The 26012-nt window shown below is 45.8% G+C and overlaps 1 protein-coding gene across 3 annotated transcripts in view; it reads left to right on the top strand.

The window, feature by feature from the left end:
* The window catches only part of IGLON5 (IgLON family member 5), a 110694-nt gene extending 96431 nt beyond the window's left edge, over positions 1 to 14263 (top strand). For 2 of the 3 annotated variants that reach the window (XM_053267924.1, XM_053267926.1), the window contains 2 exons: positions 2120 to 2274; positions 3243 to 14263. In XM_053267924.1, the coding sequence (XP_053123899.1) occupies positions 2120 to 2274; positions 3243 to 3343 (256 nt within the window). In that variant the 3' untranslated portion in view covers positions 3344 to 14263. The remainder of the gene's footprint in view (positions 1 to 2119; positions 2275 to 3242) is intronic. The other variant, XM_053267925.1, reaches the window with a different exon arrangement.
* The last annotated feature ends 11749 nt before the right edge of the window (positions 14264 to 26012 follow it).

The raw sequence follows: 26012 nt of genomic DNA, 5'->3' as shown, positions 1-26012 counted from the left end.
CAAAGACTCTAGAGTACATATGGAACTTGCAGGGGTGATGGATCGCCAGCTGAAAATGGCAGCAAGCATTCACCACTTCTGAAATTAATTGTAGAAATGATCAGGATTCTCCAGGGGCGGGGGGGGGGGGATTCCACAGGTGGGGTACCACAACCAAGGAGGCACTATTCCAGGCTCTTCTGTGATGAAACGGTGAAGCAGCTGGGGTTATGCAAAGCAAGCCGGGCTCATCTTCTGCCTTCCCCCAAGATTAGCAGGAGAAAATGTGGTGAGTTTGTGAACGCTAGGTAGATATATGCAAATCTAGCTGGGGGGGGGCGGAACTGAAGAGAGAAAAAATCAGATAATGAAGAAGGAAGAGGGAATGGGTGGATATATACAAATTCAACTGTACTTTAAATGAGAAGCAACGGCTTTGAATATATATGAGAAGGAAGCTGGTGGTGAATAGAGGTATATGTGGAAGGAAGGAAGGAAGGAAGGAAGGAGAATATCAAATTTAAAGGAAGTCTGTGAAGATCAATCACTACACTTGATCTTAGCCAAAAAGCTGAGATAGGCATGAAGAAGTTACTCATAGGATTGCTTGCTTTTGTTTGGAGGCATGTAAAATAAGGTGTCTGCAAACTGGTTTTTAAATTTTTACTTATGTTATTGTATTATACTGTATTCCTCTTTTGCTGTAGTGTTTATTTGGTCATTGACCATAAATAAATGAGTTCAGAGCTGTGAAAATCAATGATGAAAGTCCTATTCCCACATTATGGTCAAGAAACAGCAATCTGTAGAACTCCAGAAACAAGGTGCAGTGAATGTATGAGCTAATATGGACACACATACAGTTATTCAGATATATTTAATGCAAATGAAGTATCACACTTCCTATATGTCCTTGGCATTTGAGGGTGTGTGTGTGTGATATATCTGCTTCCCTCATAAACACAAAGTCATCCTGGGTAGATTTAATGGGGATTTTATTCAGAACAATTTTCTCCATTTTCTCCTTTCTCTCCCATTTCTTTTTGACTCCACCCCCACACGATCGACTGGAGCCCCACTGGGGCAGACATTCCAACAACAAAACACAAAAGCTTATTGAATAGTACACAACAGAGGGTCAGTACCCAGGTTAGTTTGGGGTTTTTTAATGAGTTCATCATTTTAAGATGAATGCACATGCACTCATTCACACAACCGCATGTATCTGTGTACAGACACCTGTAAGCACATCCAATGCGATGTCTGAATAGGGCTATCATAACACATCCAAGCAGGGACTGTTGCTGGAAGCCGAGAGCCTCTTTATGGCGTACTACTAAGCCATGCGCAGATTATGAGGGGAAGACTGAGCGTGCACGGCTTTGTTTCCACCTTTCGTCTGAGGTGGGATGAAATCCCTAAACTTTGTTGCTCGACTTTTGCCCATTTTAGCCAAAGCATTCACTCCATCGCCTTCTAAAAATGAAAGCTAAAGATCCCCCTCTCCTAAAATATGAGCACCCATCTTAATTTTCACACAAAAAGATTAGGAAGTGGATTGCTGATCAGAGGCAATCCATGACAGGCTAGGTTGGAGGTCAGTTGCAAGAGGGACATGGTAAGGTGGGACAAGATTTTAAATGCCCCCCCACCTCACTGAAGTTCAGCTCATAAAGTTAAGAAATCTTAAATGAGGCTCAACAGTGGTAACAAAAAGCATAGCAAAATTATCTAGCTAGCTATCTCCTATGTGCCACAATAGAACATCATCCTAAATTATTTTTTTAAACGTTTTGTCAATTGTGGACGATGCAAGTCATTGAATGGTACTAGAGAAAGACCTGCTGTTCTGGTAGCTCCAGGTCTTCACACTCACATCAATTTCGGAGGATGAAAACAACTGAAGGAAGCCCAGTTGGGTGCGCGGCTGGGGGAGTCAGTCATGTGACTTGCCTCTCCGCCCTCCCCCAGGCAGTGGGCCCCCAGACAACTGTCTCCCCTTGCCTTATCGTAGTTACGCCCCTTTTGCAACCCGCACCGTCTCTTCCAGCTGTTCCCCCCCCCCAACTATCAGCAGCCTTGGAGCACGATGCTTTAATAGTGTGTCCTCCTGTGGTCTCCCTCTGCTCTCTCTTCCCAGCAGACTAATCGGCGGCTCGGATGGATTGCAGATCCAGAACGAGCGCACCCGGTCCATGCTGCTCTTCTCTAACGTCACCGCTCGGCATTATGGGAACTATACCTGCCTGGCTTCCAACAACCTGGGCTCCTTCAACGTCAGCTTGCGGCTTATCCGTAAGTCCCCATGCCCCTTGGCAATGACTGTGTGTCATAACCGACCTTGCTATCTTCTGTGGCCAGTTTTATGAGACTGGGGCTCTCAAAGGGTTTGAAGGATCAGGGGAGGGAGGCAATCTCCAAGGCCCCTTGCCTTAAGTCAGAGTGGGAGGGGATATGTAAGAATATTACGTGATTCTGTGTGTGAATATTGTGGATATGTAGGAACATGGGGATGGGATTATTACAAAAGAACCAAGGGTGAATTATACATACATGTGGTCTATTGGGAATCGTCCAAGTTCTGCTATCCAGTTACATCCCGTCCTGTTAGATCACTTCAGATGGCCCTTTTGTCGGTCCCTGGTTTTCGAGAGGTTCAGAGTTCTAGGACCCACAAAAGGGCTTTTTCGGTTACTGCCACACTTCTTTGGAATCCTCTTCCCCTTCAGATTCATCTAGCCCGCTCTTTACCAGTCTTTAAATCCTTACTGAAGACCTTTCTTTTCCACCGGGCATTTGCCCTGGAGTTTACTTGATTTCCTTTCCATTATATATTTTAGTTTGTAATTTTTAATGTAGTTTTTTTATCGTAATTTTTAATGTTACTTTATTTACATGCCATTGTACACCACGCAGAGTCTTTGGAGTGGGCAGTATATTAAATGCTTCTAATAAATAAATAAATAATCCTCAGTTTGAGAGAGAGAAATTATTCTCAATAATCCACAACGCCACATGCAATATTGTAATACACACACACGCACACACACATCTATCTATCTATCTATCTATCTATCTTCAAGCAATTTTTCAAATTGTTTTCAAGCAATTCTCTTCATAGTTACAATATGTACAGTAGTTTCGCCATCCAATTCCCAGGATCATCATATGGAAGGAATTGGATGGAGAAACTCCGTATTGCAATTCTGAAGAGACTTTATTGCATTCGAAAACCAAAGCAAACTCTTTTTCTTCTTCCTTAGGACCAGGCTTTCTGGAAAACCAGGCAGCAGCCAGTGTGGAATCTCCCCTTTTCTTGGGCTTGCTCTCGTCCACCTTTGTGACTCTCTTGTTTAAGATTTAGGGCCGCTGGGAAATGAAGCCGAACCAGGAAAGGAAACAGGTGAAAGGGAAAGAATGCAAGAGAGAAAGAGAGAGAAGGAGAGAGAGACATCTCTACTTTCTGGGAAAGATGAAGAGAGAGAGAAATGAAATTTATCAAGAACCCCATCACTGTGAGGGATAGAAGAAGAAAAAAACAAGAGAAAAAAATATGCATTTGTTTCTACAGCCATTTATCTTCACACTCCATCTCAGACACTTCCAGACAAACTTGTTATTTAACACAACTGAAAAGACAGAGGGCTCATAAGGGGTAACGTCAAAGGACATGTCTGTCCACCGCTCACCTCTGCGACTTTAGAGAGCAGCAGCATTCTCCTCTTTGGGCCGGCTGGACCTTTCGTCTTTCGGAAGCACGGACCCTCCCGGGATGACCGTTCCACGAAGGTGTTGGTGTTTGATTTCCTTTGAATTGTTTTATTTCCCCCTCCTTCTTTTGCTGTTGTGTGGGGTGAGAATATCTGCAGTCTGCCTGTCTTTGGGGCCTTCTGTTGTTTATTTTTATACTTTGATTTATTTCAAACTGGGTTGAAGATCTCTGTTGCAAACAGAATTCCTTTCCCAAATCATTCAGACGGATGTGAGGGCTGGTTTTGTGGCTTAGGGCCAGGCAAACTATGAGGTCACTTTGCCCAGCCTGGATGCCCAAAGGGGTCTCTTTTTTGGCGTTATGAGCCACTCTGACTTTGTATAAAAGCGCTCTGCAAAACCTGCCTGAAGGCCAGTGCGGAGATTCGAACCCAGAGCCCTCCAACATGATGCTGCTCCAGAGTCCTTGGAAGAACTATCAGGTCATTGAGTTGGGTCCGCTACATTTTTAAAGCATGGAAATCCCACCCTTTAAACCATGGGGGTAGAATGTCCTCTGCTTATGGTGTTTATTGGCAGGTAACCTTGGGTTGTCCGTAGACGGAAAGAAGGAAGAGACATTTCCTTATTGCTTATTGCAATGATTGTTTCTTCATTCAAGGGGTGAGGGCGGTATATTTTTCCTCTAGAAAAATCATTGCTCAGAACATCTGCCAGCTTCTTAAATCAGTAGTGTTCTTTTTTGTCCATTCACCAAACCTTTTTCCTGGCAATCTTGCTAGTGCTGAGGATGCCCATTTCCCACCCCCACCCCCTCCAAATGCACAAACCACTTATCTCTCTCTGTTGTCTGAACAGAAGGACGGCACACACTTGACATTTCCCTATTTATATCTTTATCAAGACTGTAGACAGCAAAGAATTGGTGGGGGTCTTATGCCCTCATGGATACGTCCAGTCACCACTCTCTTTCGTTTCTTTGGCTTTCATTTTTTGTCTAAGGTAAGCCTCTAGTCCTTTTTCTTGTGGGGACGGACGGAAAAGCATGAGGGCAAAATTCTTCCCAGTTCATGACGTGAAGTCATACAGTGCAGGAACTTCAAAGATATCAGGTGATTTGTCCTGGCTGTTTGGCAATTATCCTCTGACCTCTTAGGTTCCCTCCCTGTAAAAGCTCTGGCCACAGGACTGATCTTTTGGCCTGTGCTTTGCTTTTCCTAAACAAATTCTAACATTCTTTGTGATTCACGAAGGTTCCCTTTTCCATGGAATTCTAACTAGGGCTTTGTGCATTTGGCACATCTGCACTCACACCACAAAAAGCTTCACAGTGGGATTTAGCTGTGGAAGGAAGGATCCGGAGCGTTCATGGTTTTAAAAATTAAGTTTCTAGTCCATACTGTTGTGAGGATCAGCTGGAGAATGTGTGGGCAATATACTTGATGATATTTCCAGGGACAACGGGCTCCTTACACAATGGTAAATTGGATAAGACAAACATCTCACCTACCTTTGGGAGATGTGTGCACTCTGGGTTTTGGTTGTCTGTCAGCAAAAATCAAGGTAGGAGGAGGAGAAAGTGATAATGTGGGAGGCGGGCCCATGCATTGGCAGCATTTCTCGATAATATGGGAATGTCCAGTTACAGTTGCCATCGGACTGTTTGGTGGCTACTCAGGAATTGGCCTTCTCTGTGGCTGCCCCAGGGCTCTGGAATGCACTCCCTGTCAAAATAAGAACTTCTCCATCTCTGGCTGTTTTTTTTTGTGGGTTTTTTTAAGCCTTCTGTTTAAGACTTCTGATTTCTCAGGCTTTTAGTTAATTAATTGATTTGAAATGGCTTGTTTTATATCGTAAAATTGTTTTAATCATTGTGTCCTGTTTTATATTTGTTGTATTTTAAATTTATGTATACTGCCTAGGGAGACACATATGTGATTGATTGATTGATTGATTGATTGATAATTAAGTTGGGTAAAAGTGCTGAGCAGGTTGACACTGTCAGAGGCTGTGCCCACCTCCAGTAATGTAGCTGCAAATTCAGAAGTGCTAACTGGGCAAAAAGGCACCTTTTTAATGTGGTGATTCTCTTTATTTAGCAGGGGGAGAGTAACTGGCCCTATCCACCCCCAGCACAGTACTTCCCGTGACTGTTGCTGGAGTCTGTCTCATATTTAGGAACATAGGAAACTGCCATATACTGAGTCAGACCATTAGTCTGTCTAGCTCAGTATTGTCTTCACAGACTGGCAGCGGCTTCTCCAAGGTTGTAGGCAGGAATCTCTCTCAGCCCTAACTTGGAGAAGCCAGGGAGGGAACATGAAACCTTCTGCTCTTCCCAGAACAGCTTCATCCCCTGAGGGGAATATCTTGCAGTGCTCACACATCAAGTCTCCCATTCAGATGCAACCAGGGCAGACCCTGCTTAGCTATGGGGACAAGTCATGCTTGCTATCACAAGACCAGCTCTCCTCTCCAAATTTCTTTTTAGATTGTGAGCCTTTTGGGGACAGGGAGCCATCTTATTTATTTATTATTTCTCTATGTAAACCACTTTGGAAACTTTTGTTGAAAAGTGGTATATAAATATTTGGTGGTGGTGGTGATGTTCATATGCCCACCTCAACAGTCAGAGAAGAAATACCGGTGGTTCATCAACTGCATGTTCCCCCCTCCACTACGCCTCTTCCTCGCCTCCCACCACAATCACTTTCCCCTCTCCCTGTCTAGGTTTTTGCTGACAGGTGACCAAAAGCCAGAAGGGTGCACAGCTCCCAAAGTTGAAATGATGATCATGTGAACCAGCCTATAGTGAGCCCAGATAGGGCTTTCCATGTGTGGGTAGCCTTTGGTGCTTAGCAGAGCTTCGGACATTTTCTAGAAAAATAAGGCTAGAAAAATAAGGCTGGGGCGGACAGGCGTGGAAACATTCTAGCCAATGTTTTCTGCATTGGCTAGAAAAATAAGGCTGGAGACAGATGATGTTTGAGATTTGGTTTGATTTTTTCTGGAGTCACATGTGGTTCGGAGGAGGGGCTCACTCCACACCAGGTCTGAACGACGTGGGCCCTCCTTCAGCTGTTGGACTACAACTCCTAGCATTCCTGACTACAGAGTACTGTGGCTGGGAATGCTGGGAGCTGTAGTCCAACAGCAGCCAGAGGGCCCAAGTTGTGCTTTATGATCCAGTTCTGGAAAATAGGCTTGGCATGTTTTTTTGTATTGTCTGAAGGCAGGCTATGGGTGGCTTCTAACCACAGAGGTGCAAGAGGAGAGGTCACAAAGGGGTGGTGATAATTGAATAAGGGATCCCTGGTGCATTTTGGCAGACTTCATTGGAGGCCTTTCTTCAACCCCAAACTGCCTTCCTTTCTAGTATACCAGGCCTGCTCAGTGCTCAACTTTGGGCTCTCAGCTTAAGAGAGAGCAACTTCCTAGCCTTTATGCAAGTTTCTAGTCCTTAATGCTTCATGGCAATATGCTTGAACTGTTGCTGGCAATGCCTGATGACATTTCCAAAGCCAAAGGAGTGGCCAGACAATTGTTCTTGCCTCCTTTCCCTCCCCTTGCTTAACCAAATAAATTGTGCAAAAGGGAGAACATCTTTGGTTAATTTGCATAATGTATTTGGTTTTTTTCTTGAATCTGGACTGCCTAGGTCAGGGCTGCTCAACTTCGGCCCTCCTGTGGATGTTCGCCTACAACTCCCATAATCCCTAGCTATTGGCCACTGTGGCTGGGGGTGATGGGAGTTGTAGTCCAAAAACAGCTGGGGGGGGGCAGAGTTCAGCAGGCCAAATCCAGGTTTCTGCCAGAAGAATATCTAGTTTTAGCTGGAGGTTGTCCGTAAAACTGTGGGCATTTGGAGGATGCTTAATTCACCTTGGGGCCTCACTTTGGCCATTGATTATAACCTCTGAGTGTTGCTCATGCAGAAGTGGAGGCATTTGTCATGCCAATGAGCATGCTGGCCAAAGTCATGTTATGTATGTTCACAAACCCAGTTAAAGCAGGAGTTGCACGAAGCCTCATGTACCCTGGGGTGGGCTTGCAGAACCTGGAGTTGTATACAGGAATAACTTCCCAGAGAGCTGAAAGTGATGCCATACAGTAGGGATGTGCAAATCGATTCAAATTGATTCAACTCGAATCTGGGTGATTCTCAAATCAAATCACCCCTTAAAAGGGCAATTAGATTAGAATTCGAATTGAATCTTCAAAATTAGATTTGAATTCAATTCCAGAGCCATTCAGCACCTTTTAAAAACTATGTGGGGGACCCCGGTTGGTTAAAAAAAGGTGCCAAAACAGGCTCAAATCGAAACTTAAGTATGTAGTACACTGCTCTGGGCTCCTAGGAGGGAGAGCGGGATAGAAAATGTAAAATGAAATAAAATAAATAAAATAGGTAAATATATCGATTCAAATTTGATTTTAATTCAAAATAAATTTTCAAATTTGATTCAAATCTAAACAAATTTCAAAATTCAATTCGAATTTGATTCGGATTCGAATCACACTAAAAAATTTGATTTGAATGTGATTCGTATTCGAATCAAACTGAAACATTTGATTCATGCACATCTCTACCATAGCTCAGCCATCACCTTAAGTACAGATACACGTACACGCTTATTTGGTGTATGCTGCCAGGGTCTCTGGCCACACTGCTTTGCAGGTTTTCCTAGCAATTCAGGAACTACCCACAAAGCACAAAATCTGCTATAGTTAGCATGCCCAGAACTGCGATGTGTGTGTGTGTGTGTGTGTGTGTGTGTGTGTGTGTGTGTGTTCTGGTGAGACTGTCCCAGGAGGCACCCAACAGTTTACTGTCCATGCTGAGTAACTTGCTCCCCACTCCGCACCAATCATTCCTGGAAAAGTTTGGGAATGATTTTAATTTTATTCTTTCTCATTCTCTTTTTTTAAAAAAAATGCCCGAAAGGATGTAGGCACAAGATAAGCACACGTGGTATTTCAAGAAGGGGTAAAAAAGCAATCCTCTCTTTTAGGCGTGACATTGACTAGACCAGGAGTAATATGGTCTAGTTTAGCGGTTCCCAACCTGTGTCACTCCAGATGTTGCTGAACTACAACTCCCATCATCCCCAGCCATAATTTCTTGTGGCTGGGGATAATGGGAGTTGTAGTTCATCAACATCGGGAGTGACACAGGTTGGGAACCCCTAGTCTAGTCAATTTCTGTCGACATGCCAAAGTCAAAGCTGCAATTAGGAAATAGGAAAAAATACAAAAGTGGAATTGACAGTGGGGCTGGTTAGGTCCTCTCCTCCACTAGCGTGGTGGAATCTTAGTGGGGGGTGGGAGGGGGAGGAACTACAAAAGGCCAGCTTGGTCAACTCATCGCCACTGTGAGGGCTGTCCAGTTTTAGCAGAAGCAGCTGTTTCCTTCCTGCCGTGGTCCCTGAAATCTACCAAGATTGCCCTCTTAGTAATGCAACTGATGTTGAACATTCAGGAAGCAAAGGCATAGGAATGTCAGCATAGCCACCATTTGGCAATCAAGTGGTTATTTGTATGTGTGAACAAACGGCATCAGGTGGTTACCTGTATGTGTGGACGTACCGCCATCACAGATCTAACACCACAGAAAGCACATCCACCTCTCCTCAGACACAATGAGTTTCCAGTAGAGCCAGTTCACTTCCAGTGGAGCCACATCAAACCACAAATCCTCAAGTGATACGAAGGTCAAGTGATATGTGCGCAGATGTGACCTGCCTCAGACTCCCCAAAGCCTTGAAATGCATCTTTCCGTAGCTGTAAGACCTTTCTGTTGAGCCTGTTTCGGAGAGCGGGGTTTAGCACTGCCGAGAGGATCAGGCAACTTTAAAATATGCAATGTGCACAGCTGTTTAATTGAATCCGAATCTGCATTTTTAACAGGATTTGATATTAGTGTTTAATCTGTTGCTACCCACTTCGGGCCCTCGGGAGACAGTGGACCATACAGTCAGATACATTCACAAACAGGCGGGCCCATTTCTGAGAGAAGGGGATCATGCAATAAATAATTCTGAGGCGCCCACACCCGGTTCCCAGTTCCCTAGCATCACGTCCTGAATGTGGATGTGGCAAATCACCTACTAGTTAAATGTAACATCAGTTCAACGTGACCCCTCATGCAAAGAACAAGGAAAGGCCTCCGGTTACCTTTGATGGTGGGAATCATGGCCAAGTAGGAGGCAGGGGTCCTGGAGTTGGCACACTCCGTGGCCTCTGCTGACTGATCTACCCGTGAAATAACCCTGGAAGGGGTGACCCTTTCATGAGGCAAGATGAGGCATGAGGCAAGATGACCAGCCCCTTTGATTGGGGCTGGTCACCATCGGTACAGCTCTTTGGGACTGATCTGACCTCTCCTCCCACTCCTTGAAAAGACTGCTAGAAACCCGAGGAAAGAAGAGGAGACTGCTAGCAACCTTCCCTCCACCCCAGCTCTGTCCCATTCCCGAATCTTGAAAGGGTCGATTTTGAAAAAGGGCTCTTTCGGCTTCCCCAAACCCTGATCTTATTGCCAATATGACTCTAATCTTAACACAGGGGTGCTATAGACCTATATATAGCCAATGACAAACAAATTAGATCCCAAATATACAATCCAATGAATCTTTAACCTAACGGGCGCTGAGTTGGGGTTCCGCAACAGCTGGACGGCCACGTTTGCCTACCCCTGTCTTAGCAGGTCGATGTAAAGTTGGCAGATGTTTACATGCGTTTCTGATTCTGCTTTACAAATGCATACTTCGTCCCCGCCTACTGGAGACATCCAAATAACGCGTAAAAACCCTATGTGCCGACTGGATGCCATATCCCACGTGCACAAAGCGAATGTCCACTTTGTGTGGGTCACGTGTGCACATTTGGCGGAGGGCGCTCAAGTGTCGAGAGATCAAGTGATGAATGTGCATGCTAGTGTTCATGCATGGGCCATATCTGGGTACGTGGGTGAGCAGTTTGCAAGCCATTAGTAAGTCATGTGTAGAGCATGTCTGCCGCGGGCCAGACTTGAGGAAGCCATGTTGAGTTCATGAGTGCATCATAAGCAATGTAGTGTAAAGCAGGTGTTAAACCATGAGTAAAGCAGGTGTAAACTATGTGTGACATATAACTTCCTGAATAATTTCATGTAAACCATGTGCCAATGGCGTTCAGTCTCTTCCAAAAAGAAAAAGAAAAATATCATGAATATCACGTGCTAAGCATGTGGATACCTGGTGCAAACCACATCTAGTCCCCTGGACTAAACATATGTGTAAACTGTGTGTCAACCCATGTGTACACCATGTGTAAGTCACATGAAAATTCACATGTAATACATGTCAGTGCTAATTAAAACATGCATAGACACACGTGAGCCAGTATGTGCTCATGGTGTCATTTGGGAGTAAGCTTATTATGAGTCTCCATATTTACACCTTGTTGTACTGGGACAGCATAGCTTGACTAGTATCCTAAGCTGATGATAACTTTTTAGTTTATAAAGCAGACGACAAGACATTCTCAGTCTATGTGTGACGCGCAATAACACATTATAAAAGTGTGGAGTGTGCAAACAACGTGTAAACTTCTAATGCCCATGTAAACAAAGAGTTCTTTAAAACAGTTGCAATTGTATAAACTATATGTAAACAAGGCATAACTCTGTGTAAAGCACTCGTAAATGCTGTATAAAGTGCATGCCGATGAAGAAGTGCAAACTCATTATAAAGCATATGCAAACACATTGTAAAGCACAGGCAGAGCAAGGTGTGAACTCCGTGTAAATCGTTTGAAAAAGCAACATGTGCACTCTGTGTAAAGCATGTGTAAGCAGGGTGTAAGTATTTTCCAAAATGTCACACCGTGTAAAGTATGTGCAAACAAGAGAGGATGTAAATGATTTGTGGCGCACACGTAAGCCAGATGTAAAATAGTTGTAAAGTGTGTGTGTGTTGCAAAGAGTCCAGGGCGCTTTGCAAATCAGGTGTAAACAATTCATCACGCATGTGGAAACAGAGTGTAAACTCTATGGAAAGCTCGTGGGAAGCCATTGTTAGCGAGGTGTATGTCTGAGGCGATTTTAAAAATGACATGGCGAATGGTCTGTGTAAACTGGGTGTAATTTTGGGAGCAAGGGTTTGCAAACCAGGAGTAAACCCTTTGCAAACTAAAAGAAGATGGGAGGGGGGCAAAAATGCCTCCAAGCTTTACACAGACTTTACACCTTGTCTGCACGTGTGATTACTTGTGCCAGCCACTAATTAATATGCACCATGTCAGTATTGTAAAACTTGAGGGGGGGATTCCTTTTTTTTTCTTTCCCCCTAAGGGGAGAGTGTGAGTGATTTCTGATGGAGTGGGTGGTTCTCAAAAGCACTGTAGGTTGCTTTTGAGACTGACGTTAGGAAGGAAAACTGATTTGTGGAGGTTGTCTGCTGTTCTCGGCAAAAAAGATCAGCGTTTCAAACCACACTGCAGGGCGGCTGCATAAAGAGAGGTGGCCTCTGGTTCGGAAAAGGGTTGTTAGTTTATCGTCTAAGGCCCGGTGGCTTTAACATGTTCGGGAGATCTATTACATCAAATGAGCCAGGTGCAGTGGTCAGCACAAGAGCAGGCAAGGCAGTTTTTTTTCTGGTAAGTTGGCAGTCCCAGCTGACCACACACACAGAGTGCCTAGTGTCTGTCATGGGTCTAGAGAGGACTAAACAGTTGTTGGTCCTGCCTCCTGTGCAATTGTTAAAGGCACAGATCTTCTTCCTGTAAAGAAGGTGGCCACTCTTGATAGAAGAAATGAAGCAGAGTCTTGTGAGGAATAATGAAGGGAGTTACGGGAACTGAACCAGATCAAAGATGGAGGTGCAGCAGCAGGACCACAAAGACGTGCGAAAGCTACAGGAGGCATGGCAGAAGAGAAGAGGCAGGAAGAGAGAAAGGAGGCTTGAGTAGGGCATACCATGGCTGGGCAGGGTTATGTTCTCATGTGGAACTCATTGCCTCAAGAAGTGGTGATGATGGCCACATGCTCTGGCCTGGTCTGCACAGGCATCTGGATCAGTGGGATGGACTGTATACTAGATGGTGGTGTTTTTTAATGCTCTCCTACCAGGAAAATTCCCTACAGGTAGAGCAACAAGTATCACAGAGAACAGGAGGGACTGGGACCCCTTCTCCCAGGGGTTTTGTGTGTCTTTTTAACGAACAGGGAATTTTTAATGTGGAGGGGCATTCCAAAATGGCATCTCCCTCCTGCTCGTGGAGCAGAACAATCCATTCTACAGCCACAGGATGCTACCACGACCACCTCATCCTGCAGCATTCATTGACCAGGCCTCCGATGGCTTGTAAGAAGCATTTTACCGATTCGTGGGAAACAGGTCTTTCAAGATGGCTGTCAGCCGAATTCATGAAGAATGGAACTGCCATGTGAAGGAGCAGTGGATCCTTGATCACCAGGTGCTGGGAGAGGGGGCAGAAACCAGGAGAAGCCATCACCGACTTGTGAAGCCTGATCTACACATGCCTCAGAATGAGGTGGCGGTAGAATCCTGTGGCAGCAGAGTGGGCTGTACTGTGCCACGGGCAGGAGAGAGATGTCATGTTGGAATAATCCCCCCATGTCGAAAGCTTCCTGCGGATAAAAAAAATTAGCACTTCGGAGAGAGACGTTCTAACTTAGCCTATTCCCTGAAGAGCTCGGTTTCTCCTTGCAGGGAGCATTCGAAAATAATATGATCCACCTGCGCTCAGAAGCGGTACAGTCTAATCTACCATGTTAGGACTCTACCACCTCATTCTCCTGCACGGGTCGGCCAGGCCGTGCTTCCTGAAGGCCGTTCACACGTTACGTTCAACCCGTGGGCTCAGTCTGATCCTGAGGAGTTCGTAATGCAGCAGAGAGAGACGGGAAAGGAGTGAATGAAAAAGGGGTCGTCAGGGAGCATGGACACTTTTAGAACAGGGATGGCCAAGCTGAGGTTCTCCAGCGGTTGTTGGACTACAACTCCCATCATCAGCTGCCACAGTGTTGGCAGGGGATGATGGGAGTTGTAGTGTGGCAGCAGGTTGGCCACCCTGGTCTAGAAAGCGCAACCAAATTGTCGAGAGCAGGCCAGTTGGGTCACTCACTTCATCAGTGGTCTGCCCCACTCCATCACTGTCGCAGAGGTTAGGGTGTGGGGCTAGAGGTCAGCTGGGCAAGGGAGGGGGCATGTTTGGTGGATGCTGTACCTCAACGTTTTAAAAAATGACAAAAAATATTGTAAAAAAAAAAAAAGACACACTTTATTGCAAGCAAAACAAACCACCTTGTCTTCCATCTCATGCGGCCCCTTGGGGGCCACACCCATCGCAGGGAAGTCGTACCCATCCCGAAGAGGTGGGATTCGAACCCATATCAAGGGGCTCGAAGCCCACCTCTGAGGGGGTGACTTGACGGCTGCATTCCTGATTCCTTGGGTTATTTTTTTAATTTATTTATTATTTTTGCCAAATCCATGAGGAAAAAAAAATACAAATTAAAGTACTTAAAAAATATCTTTCTTTTTCCAATAAAATCAAATAAAACAATGAACGATTGTTGTGTGTTTGTGTCCAGGATATTAATTGTGTCAGAAATAGGGGTGGGAAGCATGAGCTGAGATACGGGGAGGGGATGGGGTGGAAGCGTCCGCAGCCAGGGTTTTCGAGGCATGCTTCCAAGGCTCAAAATAGCGTCCTCCAATGGGAAGAAAAATAATCCCAAACACTACAAAATGGCTACCCTTTGCTTACACCTAAGGCCGGACCAAAGATGACACTCCTGTTTTCCCCTCCCATTCAGCAAAAAATGATCGCCATTTTCTAAATCTCAGGTGAGACTCTAATAAATTCTTCCAAAACTTGTGGAGGTTGGGCTCACCACTGCTTGGCCATGTTCTTCCACCCACCATACTGGAAGCAGCCATTTTTTCCTGTCGTGCACCACGACATCTATTCATTCATTCATTCATTGTGGAGAGGAGAGCTGGTCTTGTGGTAGCAAGCATGACTTACTTGTCCCCTTAGCTAAGCAGGGTCTGCCCTGGTTGCATCTGAATGGGAGACTACATGAGATGTGAGTACTGTCAGATATTCCCCTCAGGGGATGGAGCCGCTCTGGGAAGAGCATCTGAGGTTCCAAGTTCCCTCCCTGGCAGCATCTCCAAGATAGGGCTGAGAGAGACTCCTACCTGCAACCGTGGAGAAGCCGCTGCCAGTCTGTGTAGACAATACTGAGCTAGATAGACCAATGGTCTGACTCAGTATATGGTAGCTTCCCATGTTCCTATTCATTCATTCATTTACATAAAACAGATTTAAAATGTAGACCCTAAAACAATTTTAAACCACAGTCCAGTTAAAAAGCTTGGTTGGACACGTGAGCCTGTAGAGTCTTTTTAAAAGTTGTAAGAGATGGGGAGGCTCTTATTTCAGCATCATCCCCAGAATATTCTGAAGGAAGGATCACATATACCCCAGGAGCTGGCCTTTGAGAAGAGCTTCACGACTGGTATTGCTACCCCAATCGTCCAACGTCTTTATCACTCCTCAGATCTTAAATGCACCCCTCAGATCTTAAACCTATTTCCAAAACAGTTGGCAATATTATGATCTTTATGGTCGCATAACTGGGGCAGCTGAAGGTGAGAAGGAGGCACCACAGACTTGGGGTAACTTGCAGATATGTCCGTTGCACAAACATCTGAAGGGGGAAAGCCCGAAGAAGGTCCCCCTCCAAAAAAAACCCCACAGCACCCCCCACCAAACTGCCCAAGTGTAAGTCAAAGGAGCAGAATGTTCACGGACTCAGAGGGCACTTAACAGACAACCAGGTGGGTGGAGCTAATGGAACTCACTGGCAAAGTGTAGGGGAAAGAGGGCTTGAACAGAGTTGAAAACTGAGCACAACGGGGGAAAATAGAACATGCAGTTATAGAAGGGACTCTTGTCTTGCTAAAGTTTCAGCCAAGTTAATACATGCACACCAGGTACATACTGTAATAATTTGTTGTGCATCCATACTTGTTTCACCTAATACCCCAATTTTGGCCACAACAATTATGCATCCAAAACATTCAAGTCAGCTGCTTACATCGCTCTTAGCTACGGCCACAGATGTCTGTCAGCCCTGCTTTGAAAACCGATTACATTCTGCCTCAATGCCTACAACCAGCCAAAATGATGCAAAGTTAACAACTCTCATTTTTGCTTTTCTCTCTTTTGTAGCATTGATTCTGATTTCGTCAGGGCTAGTGGGCAGAGAGCCGTAAGGGCTCGGAAGACGCATCCTCAGCTTTAGAAATGTTATTATTGTCCGCTTGCCTTCTGAGCATTCAGCAGACGTGATCCACTTACTGTTCAGCCTCCCGTCACACCAATGAGGACTAGGAACTTAACATTTGTGTGAAGGGCCCAACCAGGGAGCTGTGTATAACCTAACTATGTAAATAAATCACTTTAGTTACTGACTGGTCCAGTGTTGATGTGCACAGGCCCACAGACTTAGGGCCATTTTTCCAATCTGTGGATCAGGAGGAGAGCTGATCGGGCCCTGCAGTAGTGGGCATGCAAAGCAGAATGCAGAATGTTATACTCCCTGGCACCTCCAGGTAAATCTAGAAGAAACTCCTGTCTAAAACTCCAGAGAGAGCCGCTGCCAGTCAGTGTAGACAATACTGAGCTAGATGGACCAAGGGTCTGACTCAGTAAAAGGCAGCTTCCTATGTTCCGGCTCTGAACACTGTGTTTTTATTTCTTCCTCATTCATTCGTTTATGCATTTATTTAGTACATTTATATCTCTCTGATTATTAGCTCTCAAAGAGATTTCTGGCAGTCTGGAGAGCTGCCACAAAACTTAAAGTTTCCCAGCTTAGCAATACCTCCTTGTTTTAAGAATGTATGAAGGAGCGAGCGAGTAAAATTAAAACCCGGGCGAGATGACATCGAGCCTAAGTTACCTGCCATAAAATCAGATTAATATTATAAATACTTTTGGTTTGACCATTATTTCCCCCTAAACCCCTTCTGGGATATGTTCAAGTCTGGCATGTGCCAAGACCCTAATAACAGTGTGATGACGGAGTTTTATCATTTATCATGTACAGGAAGGATCATTACATTTTACACCCCCAAAATAAATTACACATAAAACCCTCCAGTTTTCTTCTTCTTTGAAATAGCCTTTTTATTCTCCATTAGCCATTTAGATTTCTGTTAAGGGAAGAAATTAGGTTGGATTGAAAGATGGAGGATGCCCTCCTGCGAAAAGAGAGTCTTTTAGCCACCAAGAGAGGAGACCTATAGGGAGGCCAACTGACCCTCTGCCGGTGAGAATCAGATTACATTGCCCCTGCTAACTGAGCAAAGGTATAGTAAAGTGTGCTTTCGTCAAGTCAGTGTCAACTCCTGGCAACCTCACCACAGAGCCCTGTGGTTGTCTTTGGTAGAATCCAGGAGGGGGTTACCATTGCCATCTCCTGTGCAGTGTGAGACAGATGATGCCTTTCAGCATCTTCCTATATCGCTGCTGCCCGATATAGGAGTTTCCCATAGTCTGGGAAACATACCAGCAGGGATTCGAACCGGCAACCTTTGGCTTGCTAATCAAGTCATTTCCCCACTGCGCCGTTAGTTGGCTAATAACTGAACCAAGAGGCACCCTTTAAAATTGTGATTCTCTTTATTTAGCAGGAGGAGAGCAACTGGCCCTATCCATCCCCAGCACAGCATCCCTCCAGTGGCTGTTGCTGGTGTCTATCTTGTGTTTGTTTATTTATGTTTTTAGATCGTGAGCCCTTTGGGGACAGGGAGCCTTTTTGTTTATTTATTTGTATCTATGTAGACCGCCTTGAGCTGGGAGCGATTTTACAGACAAATGAGCTTATATAACATCTGCAGAACCCTACATGTCAAAAGAAGGGAACTTTCCTTACAGATTCCTTGGAGAAGCCGCTGCCAGTCTGTGAAGACCCTACTGGTCTAGATGGACAAAGGCTCTGACTCAGCATAAGGCAACTTCCCATGTTCCTACTTCTCTTTTTGCCCCTGCCTTTTTTTAAACAAACAAACTAGCACTAACTATAACTGAACCTCCAAGCAATACAGTTTTATTGGCGGGGTTGCTCACTGTTGCTGAAGAGAGAACTGACTTGTGGGCAGTTCTCAGAGCAAGATATCAGCCAGGAGAAGGGCATGGTTATTGAATTCAGCAATATATTTAATGCCACGTGTATCTCTCTTTTTAATTCTGCAAAAGTCATCCCACAGCAGGACTAAGGACTTTAATATAGAAGCAACCCAGGAGGTTGCAAGACGTGACCTTGTGAGCGTTGTGGCATCTTAGAGATTAAGTTAACAACAACAGTTTGCAATTTATTGCATTTTACTTCTAAAGGGGAAGATAAGCTTGCAGTTATTTTGGATTCCTGACTCCAGGGGTCCAGAAAAATGGTACCCACATATTGTTTATTTATTATTATTTTATTTAAAACATTTCTGTACTTCTCAAAACTTACATCTCTGGGTGGCTGACAATTAAAATCATTAAAAACATTAAAAACATTTAAAACCCAGTAATAAAACATTTACAACTATAAATCTAATTGAATCAAGGAAAGATGGGTGAGGATTGCTGGTCTCGGGGTGGCTGGTTGATTGATTGATTGATTAAGTGCCATCAAGTCGGTGTCGGTGTTGACCACATAGATAGATTCTCTCCAGGATGATCTGTCTCCAACTTGGCCTTTGAGGTCTCTCAGTGGTGCATTCATTGCTGTCGTGATCAAGTCCATCCGCCTTGCTGCTGGTTGTCCTCTTCTTCTCTTTCCTTCCGCTTTCCGCATAATAGACTTTCCGCATAATAGACTTCTCAAGGGAGCTGGTTCTTCGCATAATGTGTCCAAAGTATGATCGTTTGAGCCTGGCCATTGTGCCTCGAGTGGCAATTCTGGATTGATTCGTTCTATGATCCATTTGTTTGTTTTCCTGGCTGTTCATGGTATCCTCCAAAGTCTTCTCCAGCACCCACGTTCAAAAGCGTCAATACTTTTTTCTGTTCTGCTTCTTCAGAGTCCAGCTTTCGCATCCATAGAGTGTCACGGGGAAAACCATGGTCTGAACGATTCTAATCTTTGTAGGTGTAGACACGCCATGGCATCTAAATATCCTTTCCAAGACCTTCATTGCAACCCTACCATGTGCTAGTCTGTGGCATATTTCTTGACTGCTTGTCTTGTGGTAGCAAGCATGAATTGTTCCCTTTGCTAAGCAGGGTGTGTCTTGGTTTCCATTTGGCTGGGAGACTACACTTCAGCACCGTAAGTTATACACCTCAGTGGATGGGGCCATTCTGAGAAGGGCACCTCCATGCTTGCATGCAGAAAGTTCGACGTTCCCTCCCTGGCAGCATCTCCCAGATAGGGCTGGGAGAGACTCCTGCCTGCTGCCTTGGAGAAGCTGCTGCCAGTCTGGGTAGACAATACTGAGCTGGATGGAGCAATGGTCTGACTCAGTAGAAGGCAGCTGCCTCTATTCCTAACCCCCATCGTCCCCAGCGCCAATGGGGATGATGGGCCTTGTAGTCCAACCACCTCTGGGGAGGCAACTTGGAGGACCCCCGGCTTAGTGAAGTGCTGTCATGGGTGCTTGTGCTGGCAGGACCGGCATCTGTCAGTTTGCCTCTGAGTGCACGTTAAACAATGGCTGAGACTCGGTTGACATGGGCAAATGAGCTATAGATGGAGCCGGAGGGGAGGAAGGACCCAGTGGTGGGAGAGCAGAGAATGCCTGGGGTGGGGGGAGGCGGCTGGGCCTGGGGCCACGTCAAGAGCGGCCCGACATTACGCCTGTCTTCCCTGGCTCAGCCTGGCCATCGTAGATAGTGCTGAGCAGCTGGTGTGTGTGCAGCCCAAAGCAAGCGTCTGCCGGCGAGAGGGCAAGGAAGCCAGGCAGGAGGGGAGGGTGTGAAGGGAATGGCAGGATGTCCGTGCAGCCAGGGGACAGGCGGGCGCTGGGGCTGGGAGCCGGCTGTCACGTCTCATCCCGTCAACTCTGGCTGGCTTTCCGCAGCGCTGCTGGTGGGCCAGGGCCGGGGGGGCGCTTCTGATGGCATCTTTCCGTCTTGAAGTGGAGCTGGCTGGGGAAGAGCAAGGCCACCGCTGGCTTAGATTGTTTCAGGTCTGTGCTGCGGTTAAAATCCATCCAAGCCTATGGAAAATAAAAAAATAAATAAATAAAAATAAAAAATAAAAAAATAAAAATAAAAAAATAAAAAATAAAAAAAATAAAAAAATAAAAATAAATAAAAATAAATAAAAATAAAAATAAATAAAAATAAAAAATAAATAATAAAAATAAAAATAAAATAAAATAAAATAATAATTGTATTTGTTAGCTGCCCCATAACAAATTGTTCCCTGGGTGGCTTACCACACAGCATTAAAACTTTTCTTTTCTTTCATATAGGATTTAAATCAGATGAAGGACGAATCGGCAGTGGGGAAATTTATATTCTCTCAGAAGAATAAAGAATATAGTGTAATTTTTGTGACAGGTATTTTTACTGCAGAACACAACGGGTGTTCACCGAGGTCAAGGTTGGTTCTCCTCTGTCTGGCTCCCTGGGAGGCCAAAAACTTTATACAGATGCCTAGATTTAGACTCTGTGTGGCTAATTACATTTATTTTACTACTTATATGAAATATCAGTACCTTTGCATCTTTCTTATGACTGGGGATTCTTTTTTTTCTTGGATGGATAAGATCTTGTTTGTAAACTTGTATTTTTGTCGAAATCTCAGAGATATAACATTTCTGTTTTTTTACTTCTATTACTAATAAAAGCATTTTAAATATCTGAAAAACAAACAAACAAAAAACAAATTGTTCCCTGGGTGGCTTACAACACAGCATTAAAACATGAGATAAAAACAAACCACATATTACATCATAACAGACCACCACCACCCACCAAAAAAGGGAGGGGGGGGAGAAAATACAAAATACAATATAAAACCATTTAAATGACAATACACGCTGGATTAATCATTCTCCTATATGCTGTTGTTTAGGCTTCTATTCCTGAACAGCCCCCAGGAGTCCAAAGGGAACTTGGAACATCAGAATATAGGATGCTACCTTACCGAGTCAGACATTTGGTCCATCCAGCTCAGTACTGTCTACACTGACTGGCAGCGACTCACCAAGGTTTCAGGAAGGAGTCTTTCCGAGCCCTTCTTGGGAATGCCAGGGAATGAACCTGGGCCCTCCTGAATGCAAAGCAGATGCTCCTCCACTGAGCTATGGATGCTACGGATGAATATAGGAAGCTGCCTTCTACTGAGTCAGACCATAGGTCCATTTAGCTCTGTATGTTCTACACTGACTGGCAGCAGCTCTCCAAGGTTTCCGGCAGGAGTCTCTCCCAGCCCAACCTGGAGATGCCGCCAGAGATTGAACCTGGGGCCTTCTGCCTGCAAAGCAGATCCTCTACCACTGAGAGATACAGATCTGCTGGAGCAGAGGGATCATCCTGCCGGGCCTTTGTGGGAAGGGGTTGCAGAAGTGAGATTTTTTTTTGGAGAGAAAGGAAGGGTGGATGATTTCTTTCCCCCCTGGGCTTCTGCAGGATGTGGCAGCAGCTGCAAATCCACGCTGGCACCTCCGCAGTGCGAAGAGTCAATGCTGAAGCATAATTTATCATCCGATCTTGTGAGATCAATAGACACAGCCTGGGCCAAAAAGAATCATCAAAGATAAGATCTTTAAATTTACTGCCCATTTAGACCTGGCAAAAATGCAAAATACTGGTTTCTTGTGATGGCGAGATGGATCGCTGTCTGCAAAGATATTTATTAGAACTGGCTGATCCATCCTCCAGAAAACCTTTCACCACGTCCCCTCTCCAGACTTCCTCTCCACCATTCTTCGATGGGGAATAGAGGGACGCTCGAGGCCGCCGAGTGAGAGTCTTTGCATTTGTGGGCAAAATGAAGCATGAGGTCTGATGCATTTGCTGCTTCGCAGCCGGCTATATTTAACAGGCTCCAACTGTCCCCGTTTAGAGGTTCCGTTTTTTGTTACCTCTCCTTAATAAATCACTGTCCTGGTTTTGTCCCTATTTTTAATACCTGTTTGGGAAAGTGTGTAAAAATGGTGTTTAAAAGAATTACAAGCATTGCATTCTTTGTCGTTTGACTTCTTCCCTGGGCCTATAAGAAGCCAAATCTCTGTCTGGGTCAGGGGGATACATCTAGAAAATTAGTGCACTTCCACTTTAATGCATGGCTATTGGAACATAGGAAGCTGGCTGCCTTATAGCGAGTCAGACCACTGGTCCATCTAGCTCAGGATTGTCTTCACAGACTGGCAGCAGCTTCTCCAAGGCTGCAGGCAGGAGTCCCTCTCAACCCTATCTTGGAGATGCCAGGGAGGGAACGTGGAACCTTCTGCCTGCAAGCACGCAGATGCTCTTCCCAGAGCAGCCCAGTCACCTAAAGGGAATACATTACAGTGCTCACATGTAGTCTCCCGTCCAAATGCAAACCAGGGTGAACCCTGCTTAGCAAAGGGGGAAATGCATGCATGCTTGCGGCCAGAAGACCAGCTCTGCTCCCATCAGAACTGTGAAGGGCATGAAGGGTTAAACCCCCTTCGCCTGTGTCATGGTCCCAAACCCAATCTCAAATGAGCCCCGCCCCAGGGACAGGCCCCTATTGACAACCCGCCCCCCCCACTAAAAAAAAAGAGCCCAAACTACATATTTAACAGAGCGTGAAGTTTGACCGTGAAAGATATTTTGAACTGTGATGGTATATTGCTAGATAACGATGTTTTTCTAACAGATTCTTAACCAAAAGAACAAACGTCGTCTTGACTTTTAAATCAGCAGAGGACAGGCGATGGCAGAGTAAATGAATACAGCGATGCATAATTTGGGACCGGAACGCAGGCAGTGGGCTCTGGGACGAGCACAGGAGCCTTGCAAACACATCCTTATCTTGGTCTGTAAAATGCTAAAAGGTACGCTCTAGAGACAGCCAAGGAGAGATTTATTGATGCTTTTACAACCCAATTATCAGGTTTTACAAAGGCCCAGAAAATGTGTTCTCTTCTCCCATGTGTGTGGGGAGCCTCTGTAAAAAAGAGAGAGAGCTCGGTGGGCGAAAGCGACTGAGAGAACCCAGACTTGGGACATAGGAAGCTGCCTTCTACTGAGTCAGACCCTTCGTCCATGCAACTCAGTACTGCCTGCACTGACTGGCAGTGACTCTCCCAGGTTTCGGACAGGAGTCTCTCCCAGTCCTACCTGGAGATGCCCGTGAGTGAACCTGGGACCCTCTGTGTGCAAGGGGGGCGGGGTCCAAGCACTGAGCTACAACCCCAATATAATACGGCAGACAGCACTCACTTTTAGCTGCCCATTCAAATGCAAACCAAGGCAGACCCTGCTTAGCAAAGGGGGCAATTCATGCTTGCTAGAAACCTGGCTGCTCCTATCTTGCTGTGGCCCTTTGGAACATATTTTATTTGTGTATGTGAATTTATTTCTCCCTCCCTCCCTCAGGAGCTGAACCGACCTTTGGCTGATGCAATAAGACATTTGATGGAGTAATTGCTGGCAGTAGGGACCAGCCAACATCCTCCCCAGAGGTGATCTTACTCCTTGACTTCTAGGCCAAAGTCCTGGGACTCCACAGCCCCAGGGCCCCCCCAAATCCTCTTCACTCTGTCCCGAATTGTGTGGTCGCCCGACCGAGCATGATGATGCTTAATTAGAGAAGAGCTGGTCTTGTGGTAGCAAGCATGACTTCGCCCCTTAGCTAAGCAGGGTCTGCCCTGGTGGCATATGAATGGGAGACTAGAAGTGTGAGCACTGTAAGATATTCCCCTTAGGGGATGGAGCCTCCTTGGGAAGAGCAGAAGGTTCCAAGTTCCCTCCCTGGCAGCATCTCCAAGATGGGGCTGAGAGAGACTCCTGCCTGCAACCTTGGAGAAGCCACTGCCAGTCTGTGAAGACAATACTCAGCTAGATAGAGCATGGTCTGACTCAGTATATGGCAGCTTCCTATGTTCCTAGTTTGCAGGGGAGTGGGCCTCTTGGTCCAGGCTCCAAAATTACCTAGCTGCACCTCTGACCCTCCCAACACCCCACCACCACCACCATTTCCCCCAAATTCTTTGCGTGCACCACAGGACTCCTGGGATCATGGCAGGGAGCAAAGGCCAGTGGTGACCCCATGACCACAACACCTGGCTCACAGCCCAGCCCCAAATTGTGGGGCCCCTTTCCCAGTCATCCTTGGAATTCCTAGGCATTTGAGGCTTTAGAAAACCATCCTTCAAGCGTGCGGGGCGTATCTGCAGCCCTAGCGAGAGCATTTCTGTCTTGTGTATGCACTGGAAGCAAATGATTGCATCTTGGGTGTGATTGGGAACACACACACACACACACCGCTCTCTCTCTCTCTGCAGGGCTGATCCTCCAAGCAAATCACACACACACACACACACACACCCCCAAAGCACGAGAGTTCCTTTCTATCAGTTTCCTGACTCCACACACACACAGAGACACACACGCCAGCTCATCTCCAGCCTGACCATTTTTTCCCCCTGGGCTGTCTCCAATCAGAGCAATTGCCCATCACGGAGCTGCTATTCATTTAGCTTTCATCACAGCTCCCATTTAAAAGCAACAAAAATGATTGAGGAGTCAGGAGGGAGTCGGCTATCAGGACAGATTAGCCGGGCTAAATACCAAAAGCTCAGCCCGAGAAGGAGGTGTGGGGGGGGAGGGAGGTCTGAGCTATAGGTGCGTATCTTGGGGATGGGGGTGGGTTAGACTTTGTGCTTGGATTCCCAACCACTGTCCGTGTGTGAGGGTGGGAGTGGGTTTCGCACCAGTGGGAGGGACTCACTGTAGCTCAGGCAGAGCATCTGCAGTCACACACAGACTATCCCTGGAAATCCCTGGCAGCATCTCCAAATAAGCCTGGGAAAGTAAATCCTTGGAAAGCTGCTGCCAGTCAGTGAAGACAGTACTGAACTGGATGGACCAAGGCTCTGACTCAGGGTAAGCCAGCTTCCTAGGCAGCTTTTACCCCTGGACTTCCGGGCCAAAGGCCAGGGCCTCCATACCCCCGGGAACCACCAGTTCCTTTTTATTTAATTTTATTTATTTATTTATTCCATTTTATATCCCACTCTTCCTGCAAAGAGCCCAGAGCGGTGTACTACATACTTAGGTTTCTCCTCACAACGACCCTGTGAGGTAGGTTAGGCTGAGAGAGAAGTGACTGGCCCAGAGAATGAGGATTTGAACTCTGGTCTCCCCGGTCCTAGTCCAGCACTCTAGCCACTACACCATGCTGTCCCAGGTGGTGTGGTTGCTGCTGGCTTGCACTGCGCCAGGCGGCTGTGTGATTATGACCTGTGCCAGGTGCTTTAGAGACAGAGGGGGGGAAGAAATATGTGGGATGTGAATATGTTAAGTGTGTGTTGAAATGCTTCTGCCAGTGTATATTTGCATTAATTAATTATATTTGCATTAATATACCCCACTTGTGCTAAAAAATACTCTGTGTATGTGTGTGTGTTTGTGTGTAGGGGATGATGCTTAACTTGCAGCGGGAGGGGGGCCTCCAGCTGAGGGCCCCCCCACCGCAAAGTCCTTTAGGTCCAGGCTCCAAAGCAAGCCAGACACTGGAGACGTCATGAGAAAACAGCAGCCATTCGGGTGATGCGTCTTCTTTATTGTCTTAAAGAAGCAGGCGGCAGAATAAACGACAGAAACTCTCTTTTTCTCTCTCTCGAGTTGGCCTTCATTCCCATAATAGTCTACTCTTCCTCCAAGGAGTCCAGAGCAATGTTCATGGTTATGTTTATCCCCACAACAACCCTGTGAGGTAGGTTAGGCTGAGAGAGAGGTGACTGGCCCAGAGTCACCTAGCAAGTCTCATGGCTGAATGGGGATTTGAACTCGGGTCTCCCCAGCCCTAGTATAATACTTTCAGAAGATGGGTGGGAGCATAGGATGCTGCCATATACTGAGTCAGACCATTAGTTCATCTAGCTCAGTATTGTCTACACTGAAGGGCAGCGGCTCCTAGGGTTATAGGCAGGAGTCTTCTCCCAGCCCTACCTGGCGATGCCAGGAATTGAACCTGGGACTCTCTGCATTCAAGCATGCACCACTGAATTATGGCTGCATCCCCTCAGAGGAATGTCTTGCTGTGCTCACATGCCCTCATCCATCCAAATGCAAATCAAGGCAGACCCTGCTTAGCAAAAGCGACGATTCAT

The sequence above is a fragment of the Hemicordylus capensis genome, chromosome 7 (genome assembly GCF_027244095.1).
Source record: "Hemicordylus capensis ecotype Gifberg chromosome 7, rHemCap1.1.pri, whole genome shotgun sequence".
NCBI lineage: Eukaryota > Metazoa > Chordata > Lepidosauria > Squamata > Cordylidae > Hemicordylus > Hemicordylus capensis.
Note: the sequence above shows the minus strand (reverse complement) of the source record. Positions and strands in the feature narration are given on the sequence as shown.